The 12,863-nt window shown below is 44.4% G+C and overlaps 1 protein-coding gene and 1 long non-coding RNA gene across 4 annotated transcripts in view; one reads left to right on the top strand and one right to left on the bottom strand.

Moving 5' to 3' along the window:
• Positions 1–10,628, bottom strand: part of SESN1 (sestrin 1) — a 46,642-nt gene extending 36,014 nt beyond the window's left edge. For 2 of the 3 annotated variants that reach the window (XM_082216650.1, XM_082216652.1), the window contains exon 1: positions 9,908–10,332. In XM_082216650.1, coding sequence (XP_082072776.1) covers positions 9,908–10,204 — 297 coding nt within the window. In that variant the 5' untranslated portion in view covers positions 10,205–10,332. Of the gene's footprint in view, positions 1–9,907 lie in introns of all 3 variants that reach the window. The other variant, XM_082216651.1, reaches the window with a different exon arrangement.
• Positions 10,629–10,861: 233 nt separating this feature from the next.
• LOC309529010 lies at positions 10,862–11,598 on the top strand. Its single transcript, XR_014218029.1, has 2 exons — positions 10,862–10,956; positions 11,209–11,598. It is a non-coding gene; the product is annotated as an uncharacterized lncRNA (long non-coding RNA).
• The last annotated feature ends 1,265 nt before the right edge of the window (positions 11,599–12,863 follow it).

The raw sequence follows: 12,863 nt of genomic DNA, 5'->3' as shown, positions 1-12,863 counted from the left end.
CGAAGCCTTCTGCCGCGGCCAAAAAAAGGAGAGGAAGCCGGGCGGGCGGGCGGGTAGGCTGGCTGGCTGGCGGGGGTCTGGCTGCGCCTGCTGCTGACGTTGCTGCTGCTGCCGGGGCTTTGACAGCTTGGCGAAGCGGAGGGAGAGGAGCTTTATGGTAATTGCGGCTCTCTCTCCACTGGCCGCCTGTGTAGCGAGCCCAGCCGAGCAGGGAGTCGGGCGAGGGGGCGGGAAGAGACTTTTCCACCTCGCCTGGTCAAAAAGGAGAGCGGAGTCTCCTCAGGGCAAGGCAAGCAGAGCGAGGAGGAGAGAGAGGGGAAGGGGGGGGGAAGCAGCCAGGAAACGCTGCGGTGTGGAGGAGGAATCAATTAAGTAGAGAAAGCGAAAGGAAAGAAAAGAGGCAGCTCCAGGAGAGCGCGGGGGAAAGAGAAGCCTCGCTGCTGCTGCTAGGGAGAGTAAATTACTGTACTTGCCTTGCCCCGGGTTAGGGGGCGCAAATTAATTGCCTTGCCCCGGGTTAGGGGGCGCAAATTACTTGCCTTGCCCCGGGTGCTGATAACCTACGCTACGCCGCTGCCTTTACCTTTAACCTTTTTACATATTATTACATATTCACTATTTTGCACAGCTTCAAAGCTTTCAAGCCCTTTGGGCAACTATACTGATTTTTAAGGAATTATTTCTGAAAGGAGTGACATCTGCTGTTAGTTGTACACCAGTGGCAACTTAGGTTGCAGCAGTCCCTTGCATGCCAGCACCTATGCAAGTTTTACAGCTGAAATGCAATGGGTGTCGCTTTCAAAATAAGCATTGTAAAGAAAACCTGAAACCAGCTCACATCTAATGAAGGCAGAATATTTAGTTAAAAACAATGAAGTCACAGTGCCCCCAAGTGAGGGGGAAGGAGAAGTAAGCAGAATTCATGAGCAATGAGAATGTCCAGACCTTTAACATGCAACTGGTGCAACTTTTCCATTCAGCAGGTACTAATGCATGTCTAGATCACATGTCCAGTCCTTGGCCTAGCTAGCATAATGTCATGTTTGGATTTAAGGGAAATTAGAATCATAGAATCATAGAATCATAGAATCATAGAGTTGGAAGAGACCACAAGGGCCATCGAGTCCAACCCCCTGCCAAGCAGGAAACACCATCAGAGCACTCCTGACATATGGTTGTCAATCCTCTGCTTAAAGACCTCCAAAGTAGGAGACTCCACCACACTCCTTGGCAGCAAATTCCACTGTCGAACAGCTCTTACTGTCAGGAAGTTCTTCCTAATGTTTAGGTGGAATCTTCTTTCTTGTAGTTTGGATCCATTGCTCCGTGTCCGCTTCTCTGGAGCAGTAGAAAACAACCTTTAGTTGTTTTAGTTTTAGTTTTGAGTTCACTTCTTTTGTTTTGATTTTTTACCACTTATTTAGATTTGAAGGTAGTGTTAATGTGCTGGATTAGCCCTTCATGCCCCCAAAGTCACTCCCTTACATCCAATCATGGTGTTCATCATTGGACAGGAATATCCTCTTTCCTGCACCATCTATGCACTTTTGATGTCTGCCCCTATAATTCTAGAAAGTTTCCCCCTGAAGACTCCAATTGGAACATGGTTAAAAGCATATAAGTATTTTTATATTAGCTTTCTGTTGTCATAGCCAAACTGTCCTATATGCATTGGGAGGGAAGGTGGTTTCACGTGTCGTTTTTACTCATCCAGCTTCTTAAGCCTGGAGAGGCAGCTATATCTTTGTGAAGCAAACTGTTCAGGGGATAATTTCTGGTCATGGCATCATCACTAGTTGGTGCCGATCTTTCAGTTCCAACAGAAGACCAGCTTATAACTCAAGCTTTTGGATGAATATGGGTATCTGCATTTTGTAAATAGCTTTACTTGCTGTGTAAGCTCTTGTCCAGGCTTCCTCAACCTCGGCCCTCCTGTTGTTTTTGAGACTACAATCCCCATCATCCCTGACCACTGGTCCGGCTAGCTAGGGATCATGGGAGTTGTAGGCCAAAAACATCTGGTGGGCCAAGGTTGAGGAAACCTGCTCTTGTTTGTTTTTATATTTTGACTGACTAGATTGGGGTTGGACTAGATTACCCTTGGTGTCCCTTCCAACTCTACAATTCTATGAAAATATATAAACACAGTGGAAGCCTCTGGCATATGATGGGCCTCTACGTTAGGTTACTGAAATGCATTATATGTTCAGGGCTGCCTCTGAAGACAGCATGGAAACATCATCTGATGCAGAATTCAGCGGCCAGGTTGCTCACCAGGTAAAGAAGGTTTGAGCATGTAACATCATGCACTGCCTGCCTATCCGTCTCTGGGTCCAGTTCAAAATACTGGTTTTGACCTATAAGGCCTTATGTGGCTCAGGACCACAATACCTCAAGGGCTGCCTCTCCCCTTATGAGCCTACCTGAACCCTGCAATCATAATCTGAGGTCCTTCTTCATGTGCCCCCTCCACAAAAGGTCCAGAGGGTGGTAACACGAGAACAGGACTTTTCTTCAGGGGCTCCCTGTCTGTGGAATGCTCTTGCCAGGAAGACTTTCCTGGTGTTTTTGTTACATATCTTTAGGCACCAGGCAAAAACTTTCCTCTTCTCATAGGCCTTTGGCTAACAATCTATGGCCTTTTAAACTGGGGAGGGGGTGTATTGTTTTGTTTGTTTGTTGTGTATTTTTGTTTTTAAATTGTGAGGAAGAGCAGTATAGAAATTTTAAAAATACAAAAATATAATAAATAAATTTAATATTTCCTGATGGCTTCTCTTTTAACCTTGGGGGGCCACATAAGGAAAACACATCTTTTTTGTTGGGTGTGTATAGTTTAAGAACTCTTGCTCAATGCAATCAAAACAGAAATCATTTTCTGGCTTGAAGTGGAAACAAAATATCACTTTGGATAATCACAAACACTGAAACCAAAGACTGAAAATGAACTCTTTTCGGTTTCCAAAATACTGTGGTTAAGACACCCTCTTTTTCCAAATGAAAGCAATAGCTAATATAAATCAAGTAGAACAACAATGTTCTGGGAAACGGGGAGGGAGGGGGAACAAAGCCAACAGACTGTTGTGACTCTAAGCCCAAACAGGAATATTTCAGCAGGCACACACATTCTTTGAATTCATTCTGATAGTTCAGGAATATAACTTATATTTAGGCATAGCTCTGTTAAAACCAAACAACTTTTTTTCTTTGCCTCTCACAAGCTAGAGACAAGGACACTTGCCTGGTTAAGAAAGTCACAAATGAAGTTAACTGAAGCAATATGCCATGCTCAAAACAATTAGGACAGCAAATCAACTTGCTTAGCTTCATACCCATTCTCTAGCTTTGCACTTCGAAGTAAAAAGTGTGAAAAGCGACATCCAAATTAGCTCTGCGCTTCATCATCACAATCGCTGTGGTGACACTGTACCCTTGGCTGTATTTGCTCCTTTATCAGTTTGGGGCTGGGAAGAAGCATATCTTGTTGTTTTGCATGACTGAACATTTCTCCACAATCTAGGAACTGCACAGCCCTTGAAGATAAGGGCCAGACTTTTGCCACAGGCATCTGAAGCCTGATCGCATAGAGCTTTTCAATTTCTTCCAAGGGCAGAAATCTTCCAGGCAAACTTCACACTGGGTGGGAGAAGGAAGAGAACAACAAAAACTGACAAAGCTTTTTTTCACAGGAGAGCCAGCTGCTGTGTAAACATACATTTCATTATCATTTGGCAGCAGTTCAGCCAGATGACAGTCAGATACAAGGCATGCAAAGCCTATGACCTAACATAACCCAAGCTAAAAACACAGCAGTGCAGACCGGTCTTCTCCAACTTGGTGCTCTCCAAATGTTTGGACAACTCCTCCAAGCAGCCCCAGCCAGCTTCTTTGTTTAGAAATCCTGGTATGCTTAGAAAGATGTAAAAAAAAAGGAAGAACCGCTGCTATCAGTCTCCTGACTTCAGGAACGATGTTGTCAAGAAACATTATAGTTGCCACTCGTTCTAACTATGCATCTTTGTAATGAATAATTTTCCACAAAACTTCAAGCAAGTTCCAAAAAGGACAAACAAAATGATTAAGGGAGCGATTCCCCTATTGCAGAATTTGGGGCTTTTCAGGGTAGAGAAATGGCAAGTAAGAGGGAACATGATACAAGTTTTTAAATTATGCAGGGCATGATAGAGAAAAGTGTTTCTCCCTTTCTCATAACAGTAGACTTTGTGGGCATCTAATGAAGCTTAAGGTTGGAAGGGTCATGACAGATAAAAGAAAGTACTTCTACACACAGCGCCTAGTTAAACAATGTGCGGAAACAGAGGCGCTGCCTGTAAGTTCCACTGAGTTCACTGGGGCTTACTTCCAGGTGAGTCGGGTATAGAGTTTAAGCTTTAAACACCTTCAGTATGCTACATGGCTAATATCCAGTCCCTAACCAAGTATATGCTTCAAGTTCAAAAATACTTTTTTTTTAGCGGCCCCGAGTGCCTTCCATCAGCTTCGGTTGGTGGCCCAGCTACGCCCTTATCTGGACAGGGATAGCCTAACTACTGTTGTCTATGCCCTGGTAACCTCAAGGTTAGATTACTGCAATGCGTTATATGTAGGGCTGCCTCTCAAGATGGTTCAGAAACTTCAGCTGGTGCAGAATTCAGCAGCCAGGTTGCTCACCGGATCAAGACGGTTTGAGCATATTACACCAATCCTGGTCCAACTGCAATGACTACCAATTAGTTTCTGGGCCCAATTCAGAGTGCTGGTTTGACCTATAAAGCCTTAAACAGCTCAGGACCACAATACTTCAAGGACCGCCTCTTCCCATATGTACCTACCCTGACCCTGAGATCATCTTCTGAGGCCCTTCTTCGTGAGATACTTCCTCAAGAGGTCAGGAAGGTGGTAACATGAGAACAGGCCTTCTCTGCAGTGGCTCCCCGTCTGTGGAATGTTCTCTCCAGGGAAGTTTGCCTGGTGCCTTCACTATACACCTTTAGGCGCCAGGCAAAAACGTTCATTTTTGACAAGGCCTTTGCCTGACCTGACCTGACCTGACCTACATCCTATACCCTTTTAAAAATGCTGGCTCTTTTTAGGGTTTTTTTATTGGGTTGTTGTTTGTATTTTGATTTTATGTATGTGATCCTTTATGTGAACCGCCCTGAGACCTTTGGGTATAGGGCGGTATAGAAATAAAATAAATAAATAAAATATGTAATGTATAACAAAGAACCAAGTTATTACTATTTAATGTAAGCAGGGAAGGTAATGGAGATCTCTTGACAAATGAAACTCAAAAAAGAAGATGACCATTGAGATTTAGCTCTAAGTTCTCATACCAAGGCAAAATATTTTATTAAGGATTGCTGCCATATATTACCAGTAACAGGGTAATCAAGACTCTGAAAATATTTTAACCCATATTGTCATGTATTTTTGTTTTGTATTAGCAACTGTATTACACAAACAAGAGAAAAGGTTTGTGTAAAAAGTCATTTAAACATCAGATTTGCTCAAGTCATTGATCTACAAGTTGGGGTTTTTTTAAGTATCTACTGAAAGGATAACAACAACCTGCACAGGATGCAGAAAAACTGTATGCCAATATAAATCATTTAAATATAAACTTTCTTAAAATGCAAGACTCATTGTTTTGGGGTTTTTTTAAGTTGCTTTAGTATTGTTTTATTTATTGTTCCCTTATTTGGGTATTTTTAAACTAAAGAACCAGTTTATAATTGTCTGTTATTGTGATTATACATCATTATTTCCAACAAGCATATTCTGATCCCATTTTTACAATCAGTATATCAAGCGACTAAACTACCAGTCTATTAAGCAATCTAAATAATTTATATAGCACAGAAAAACAAAAAAGAAAGGAATTTATAAGAAATAATCCAAAGTGCCCACAAATCTTTCATTTCAATGAAAACAACCATTAGGCCAAGACTTGAAACTGCATCTGAGGTACTGCAAATAACCACTCATTACAAAAACATACTGAAAGAGATAGTTGACTGTTCCTTTACTGAATGTTTCACTTGGAGAGGCAAAGTACCACATTAAGCACAATGCTTTTGAGTTGGCAGAATGCTTGGAAAATTCTGCTCTCAGTTTAAGTTTACAAATACTCTTCTACATAAACCTTCCTGCCTGGGCCATCCTAAGAAGCAAATGTCAAAGGCAAAATCCTAAACATGTCTACTCAGAAGTAAAAGGGTTACTTCCAGAAAACCTTCAACAGGAATGCAGCCTTAAAAAGCATTCTTTCCAGCAACCTTCTAAGTACTATAAGCAGCACTGCAACACTGTATAGACTTGATCAGTCAGACTGGAGGAGACCAAGAGTAGATCACAGACCATTGGTAGACCCAGACAACAATAATTCCTCTTGCCACACTAATAATGGTAAGTGTGGGACCACCCAGTGGAAAGCATTATCAGAGGACATCCTTCTTCCCAATATTGAAGCTGCAGAGGGAAGCAGGTTTATTTTACTTAACAAAATCTATATACCGCTTCACTGTAGCAAAACTGCCAATCAATTTACAAGAAATATTAAATTTTTTAATAAAAACAGTTAAAACAAGGAATTAAAAACATTATAAAAATTAAATCAGCAGTGAACTAGCAAGATGTCAAGATAGGCTTGCCTAAACAAAAATGTTTAAAGCAAGTTCCAAAAAAAACACAGCACCTGCCTGATGACAATAGGCAGGAAGTTCCAAAGCGAAGGTGTTGCCACACTAAAACAATAATTTATTACAAGTGCAGAACATATATTGTGTGGCACCTGTAACCTTGTCAGTTCCAAGGAATAGTTCAAGAAGTTTTGTGGTGCTCCAAAACTAGGAGGAAGGCTGGAAGTTTTGGGGACAGCCCTGTGACCAAAGGATCCAGGCAGCCTTGGCCATGTGAGGCCAAACTGACAAGCAATCTCCACTCTGCCATTGGCTTTTCCTGTCCCATGCTTCCCTACACCTCAGCAGGAAATGTGGACAGCAGGAAGGGGTAGCACCCAACCAGACATGATCTCCACTGGTCCCTACATGAAGAAAGTGGGGACAAAGCTGGCACACTTTCCTGCCCAGCATCCTTTCCCTACAGAAAGGATTGCCAGGTGGGGAACTGATGACTACAATTTTTGGCTGGACCTGCAAGGCCAGGCAAAAATGGTATATTATTAATTTCCATGGACCACCCGCAGGGGTAGTCAACATGGTGTCTCCACATGCTGTTGGACTACAACTCCATCAGCTCTGACTATTGGCTATGTTGACTGGGAATAATGGGAGTTGTATTCCAACAACATTGGTAGGACACCATGGTGACCACCAATGGACCATAGAGCCTGCTGATAGCTGGTATACTTTCCATGAATACTGGACTAGGTGGACATTGATCTTATCCAACAGGGCCTTTCATATGCTCTCAGGCAATAGTGCCTGCTCAGGTTAGCAACATAGAGGCCCAGAGGAAGGGAAAGGAGATTGTTAGCTGCTTTGAGACTCCTGAAGGGGAGTGAAAGGCGGGATATCAAATCCAAACTCTACTTATGCACAGCTATTACACTTTCTTAACCTGCCCACCAGACATACCTGTTGCATAAAACATCCATACATCAGTGCAATATCATATGCAGTCCTGAAAAGTGTTAATGAGTTCCCTTATTCAGTCTCAGAATCAATTGCACCTCAATTTTGTCCTGTGTGTGGTCTGTTCAAGTGTTATCACCATGCACTGACGTACTGTGATCATGAAAAGAAAACACCATCCCATTTCCCTTCTGGACACTGGGCGAGTGGGGCGGGGGATAACTAGGGGGAAAGTTCAGTTATATGGTCTGAATCAGAAATGTGCTAAAGTGCTGAGATCCTGAGGGCCACCATACATGAGACATTTAGCACTAAGCATGTCCTTCAGTACTAGCTTTTTCTGTAATGGGTGTGTGGCAATATGAACTTATTTCCATGGTTTATCACTGTAGAACATTTATAATTCATGTTGAGTGGATAATATTATGGTATGAGCATGTATAGCAGGACTACTAATAGTGATAACTAACTTTGTAGCTTTACTATATTGTTATATTTGTCAGAACGTCTGGCTTTATAAACCTATAACAACAGAGTTGAGTCAGGGCTGGTAGCACGGTGACAGAACAGGAACTATGTTGGAAACACTCATATTTTAAAGCAGGTTGACTTAATATTAAGCTTAATTTCTGCCAAGTTCATTGTGAAAATCCAATGCGTTTTTTCTCTCAGTAGTATTCAGTTGTCCATTTACCTCAGGGGTGGGAAACTGGATCTACTCTGGGGTGGTGGTCAGATTATCTTCCTCACGCTGCACTTACTAAGTTTGTCCACCTGTTGATTGTCCACCCGCCTTTTCAGAAGCTCCTTTCAAAGAGCTATTTTCTACAGTGATTGGCAGGTCTTCATAAACCCCTTATAAAGAACCGTCTGGCCAGGCACTTTGCAGGCACAGCCAGTTGGAGATCCCCTATATGACATCAGGTATAGGGAAGTGGACATGACCAGGCCAGAACTGTCTCATGGGCCAACTAGGGAGGCCTGTTAGTCCCAGTTAGACCTGTGGGCTGGAGGTTCTCCACCCCTGCTTCAACTAGATAAAAAGGAATAAATCTTGGCAAAATCTTCCACATGGAAGAATAAAAGTAATAATCTTCATCGTAATTAAAATTTGAAGGGCCCAATGACCTTGCAAAGGTTGGAGGATTCTGACCTTTATTCCAGGCAAGTAAATTCAGTGGTGGAGCTTCATGCTCTGGCACCAGGGGGGCGGAGAGCAGGCAGGGGCGGGGCACGCCGCCTGTGGGGCGTGGTGCCCAGCAGGGCGGGATGGCAGCCGGGATGGCACCCCACCGGGATCGCACGGGTGGGGGCGGTGCGCTCCACCCCCCCTCACTCCTCCACTAGTGAGTTAATTAACTGCTGAACAGGTCAATGGGACCTGTTAGAATTATACTGCAAGTGTAACATTCTTTACTTGCATAGAACATAGTTACTATCAACTGTTTCCTGCCTGGCAGGGGGTTGGACTCGATGGCCCTTGTGGTCTCTTCCAACTCTATGATTCTATGATTCTATGCTAATTCCAATAGAAAAGGAATGGAGATTATTTGCTGGAGTTTAATTAATCAGCACTGCTACTGTTCCACAGGTCTCCAATGAAGCACAATTTCCAAGCAAACACATTGGAACCTTCTTTTGTTAACTATATTACTATGAGCAGGTGGAGAACTTGCTCAAAGAGCCACTTTGAGCCAAAGGTTTTCCCAAAGGTGCATTAATGTTTACTGCATAATCCAGATAAGGTTAGGGGATTGAATTTTGTCAACTGGAAGTTAATGATATTGTGTGTGGGTAAATCCTAGTTCAATTCCCCTTAAGAAGATCACTGCTTAAATTTTCTTACATCCCAGTGCAAAACAAATTTTATTAGAATGAAATCTCATCGATCATTTACTCAGAGGTCAAGGTTTGGCAGCAGCAGAAGAAACAGACCTAAATCCTTGACAATCCTGGTGAAAGGATCTCCAACACCAGGTCTGAGAAAGACTCCGTCTGCACCCTTGAGCCACGCAGCCAAAGTAGAGGCATGATACAATTCGGCTTAAGACAGCTCCCCGCTCTACCACGGTGACCTTGGTCCCTCAGTTTGCTTTACCTCACAGGGCAGTTGCAAGGGTGAAAGGAGGAAAATCTCATGTGCCTTGAACGCCTTGTCTTACCATCGAAAGACGCACACACAAAAGTTTCGTCCTGAAGGCACCCAGGAAGAAAGCAGAAAGGCCTTCAGAGCTCAGCGAAACTTATTCCAAGGGAAAGAGCTGCAAACTTCGAGACGCTTCCCGAAGAAAGCACAGGAGCCGGGCATTTACCTGAACGCTCATCAGGATGGCCTCGCTCTTCTCCCTCACGTCTCGGAAGGGGCATCTCTTGGACAGCATCAGCAGGCGGGCGAGCATTTCGTTCAGCCCGCCACGAGCCCCGCTGGGAGGCGGCGAGAGCCCTTCCGCCGCTGGCGACGCCGGAGGAGACGCGGCTTCTTTGGCCGGAGCCACCGCCTCGCTCTTCTTCAGGACCGCCTGCCTTATGCTCTCCATGGCGCTGTCTCTGGCGCTGCGCTCCCTGCTGCACAGCCCATCCCACCTCACCTCTCCATCTCGGTCGGCCATTCTCAGAAAGAGATCCCCGCTCCTCGCTCTCCCAAGACTCAGTTCTCCGAGGCGGCCGCCATCCTCCTCCTCCTCCCCAGAACAGTCAAAGGAATATCGGAAGGCTGATCGGGGTCTTGTCCTGCGCCTTTCCCCCACTTCCCTTCTTACCCGCCAGCCCTCATGATAATGGCCGGGTGCCGAGAAGTGCTTCGCGGCTTCGTTGCAACCAAGCGCTATCTAAATATTGCGAAATAAAATACGTCTCGCTCCCTGAATGCGCGAAGAGGCGCCTCCGTTAGGCTGCGAGAAGCTCGGCTTGCAGAGTCCGAGGACTTGCGCGGCTAAGAAAGTTGCTTGGCGCTGGCTGGGACCGTGCGAGGAGGAGAGCCCCTCCCTTCCTGGCGCTCCTCTCTGCCCGCCGCCCCGCTTTCAAGGGGAGAAAGTCCCCGTCCGGGGTCGCCTGCTCCCAGCCCTGCAGGGCCTGGGTCTCTTCCCTCCCCGGACCCACCCCTCGCCCTTCGGCAGCTGCCCATCAGCAGAACGGGGGCGGGAAGGAGAGGCTGGCGCGAGCCCGCCGCGAGGCTTCTCCGGATGGAACCCCAAAGAACCGGAGCGGGTCGGATTCGGCGGAGCGCCCCCGCCCACCACCGCTCCCGCTTCTGAAGCGGCCAGCCTCTCTCCCCGCCATCCCCCGGGGCGGCTGCAGACGGCAGGCCCCGCCCCTTCTCTCAAAGCTGCACGCGCCGCCTCGCCTGTGGAGTCGACGCGAGGTAGATGTCCGGCTTCAGCCAATCCCCCCTCTGAGCTGTCAAACCAATCGGCGCAAAGTGTTCCCGGGGCGCCTGGGACATATAGTGTCACGCCCGCGAAACTGCAGAGCTTTCTTGTTCGAGAGGAACTACAAGTCCCAGAAAGCAGTGCGCTGAGGGAGAAACGCGTCAGCTCCATCTGGTCACGTGGGAATATTAAAAAAAAATTGCAACCACGGTTATATTCCGTGTTTCTTTTGTCTTTGTCTACAGTCGACGAGGGTAGTGGTCGCTTTTGCGATGAGAAGTTGAAAGAATGGTGAAAGGTGATGAGAAAGAAGATGGTTGCTTTTGTGATGAGGTGCTGCATAGAGATATAGCTGGATATATACTGGGGGACTAGCTTTTCTTAAAGATCCTGCTCCGTTAACGGTAAACGGCTGCATAGTAACGAAGCGTCTTCAGAAAGTGAATGTTGGCTATGCCTGTACTTTCGTTAGGTCCATTTTTACTTTTCCCATGTTGGCCCTGCTCAAAGACGACCTATAGAAATTAATGGACATGATTAACTTGCATCCATTATTTTCAGCGGGTCTCCTCCAATGTTTCTTTTAATATGAAGTTTATAAGCATTATAAGTAAATCAAATTGGGCCTCTTGTAATTTTATCTCTGTGTCAGTTCTTTGTGTTTTGGACTCCTAGAAGAGTAGGATTGTTTTTCATTTTTTAGAAAAGCAATAGTCGCTCAGTTCCTTTCAGTCTGTGAAGTTAAAGATACAGTGGTACCTCAGTTTACGAACTTAATCCATTCTGGAAGTCCATTCTTAAACCAAAACCGTTCTTAAACCAAAGCACACTTTCCCTAATGAGGCCTCCCGCCGCCTGTGCCCCTCCACCGTTCGGCTTCCGTTCTTAGACCCGAGGTAAAGTTCTCAAACCAAGACACTTTTTCTGGTTTTGCGGAGTTTGTAAACCAAATCATTCTTAAACCGAACTGTTCTTAAACCAAGGTACCACTGTACTTCCTTTCACTTCTTTTATATAGGGTCATTGAATTAATTGAATACAGTAGCCAATTAGTCATCTGTTTTGCAACAAGGAAGGCAAATATTAAGTTAAACATCACAATAAATAGCTTATTCTAGAAGCTTACAGCTTTATATACTTGTCTATTATATGTATGACTCACTTAATGTGGATACCACTACATCTCACTATACCACCTATTTAATGTATATAATCTTGTCTATTGTTTGTGCAGGTTAAAATGCAATTGGTATCTGACTACATCTTCACAGTAGATGAGAGGGAGTATTCTTACTGAACTTTGTAGGATGCAGTGAAGCTTGGGAGAGGTAGTTATGCAGCTGAAATATTATCCAAAGCAAAACTCCTAACACTCTCTGGTATAAAGTTTGGCTATCTTTCCAAAACAGCTCTTGACATGAACATTTGATATATAACCTACACCAGCCTAAGCCATTCTAAGCAATACCATGAATAAACCCCTCTTAACATAATGGGGGCTTATTTCAAAGTAAACCTGTTAGAACTGAGCTGTAAGTGCTCCTGAGTTGCAGTTTTATAAAACCCTTAAACCTGTATCATGCAAAACAGCTCATAGTAGAAAGCAGGTTAAAATTCAAATATGCCATAGTTAAGTGTGTTCTAAACTGTCTTGAAGGTTAAAGTGTTTGCAATTGCCTTTGCTTCTACAGTTGTGTAATCGGATCTTTGATATAATCCTCTTCCACCATGGTATAACTTCAAAAGAACTGAAATAATTATCCACAACATCTCTGACAAGCTAAAACTAAAATTCAGCAAAACTCAGTCATCGTAACATTTTCTAACCTGTTCATTTTAGCTCTTCTGCTTAGAGCCAAGCATTCCTGGCAAACAACCATTTGAATACTTAATTCCTATT

This window comes from Podarcis vaucheri (genome assembly GCF_965113315.1).
Source record: "Podarcis vaucheri genome assembly, chromosome: 3".
Taxonomy (NCBI): domain Eukaryota; kingdom Metazoa; phylum Chordata; class Lepidosauria; order Squamata; family Lacertidae; genus Podarcis; species Podarcis vaucheri.
The sequence above is the reverse complement of the archived record's forward strand: the minus strand, read 5'-3'. Positions and strand labels throughout refer to the sequence as shown.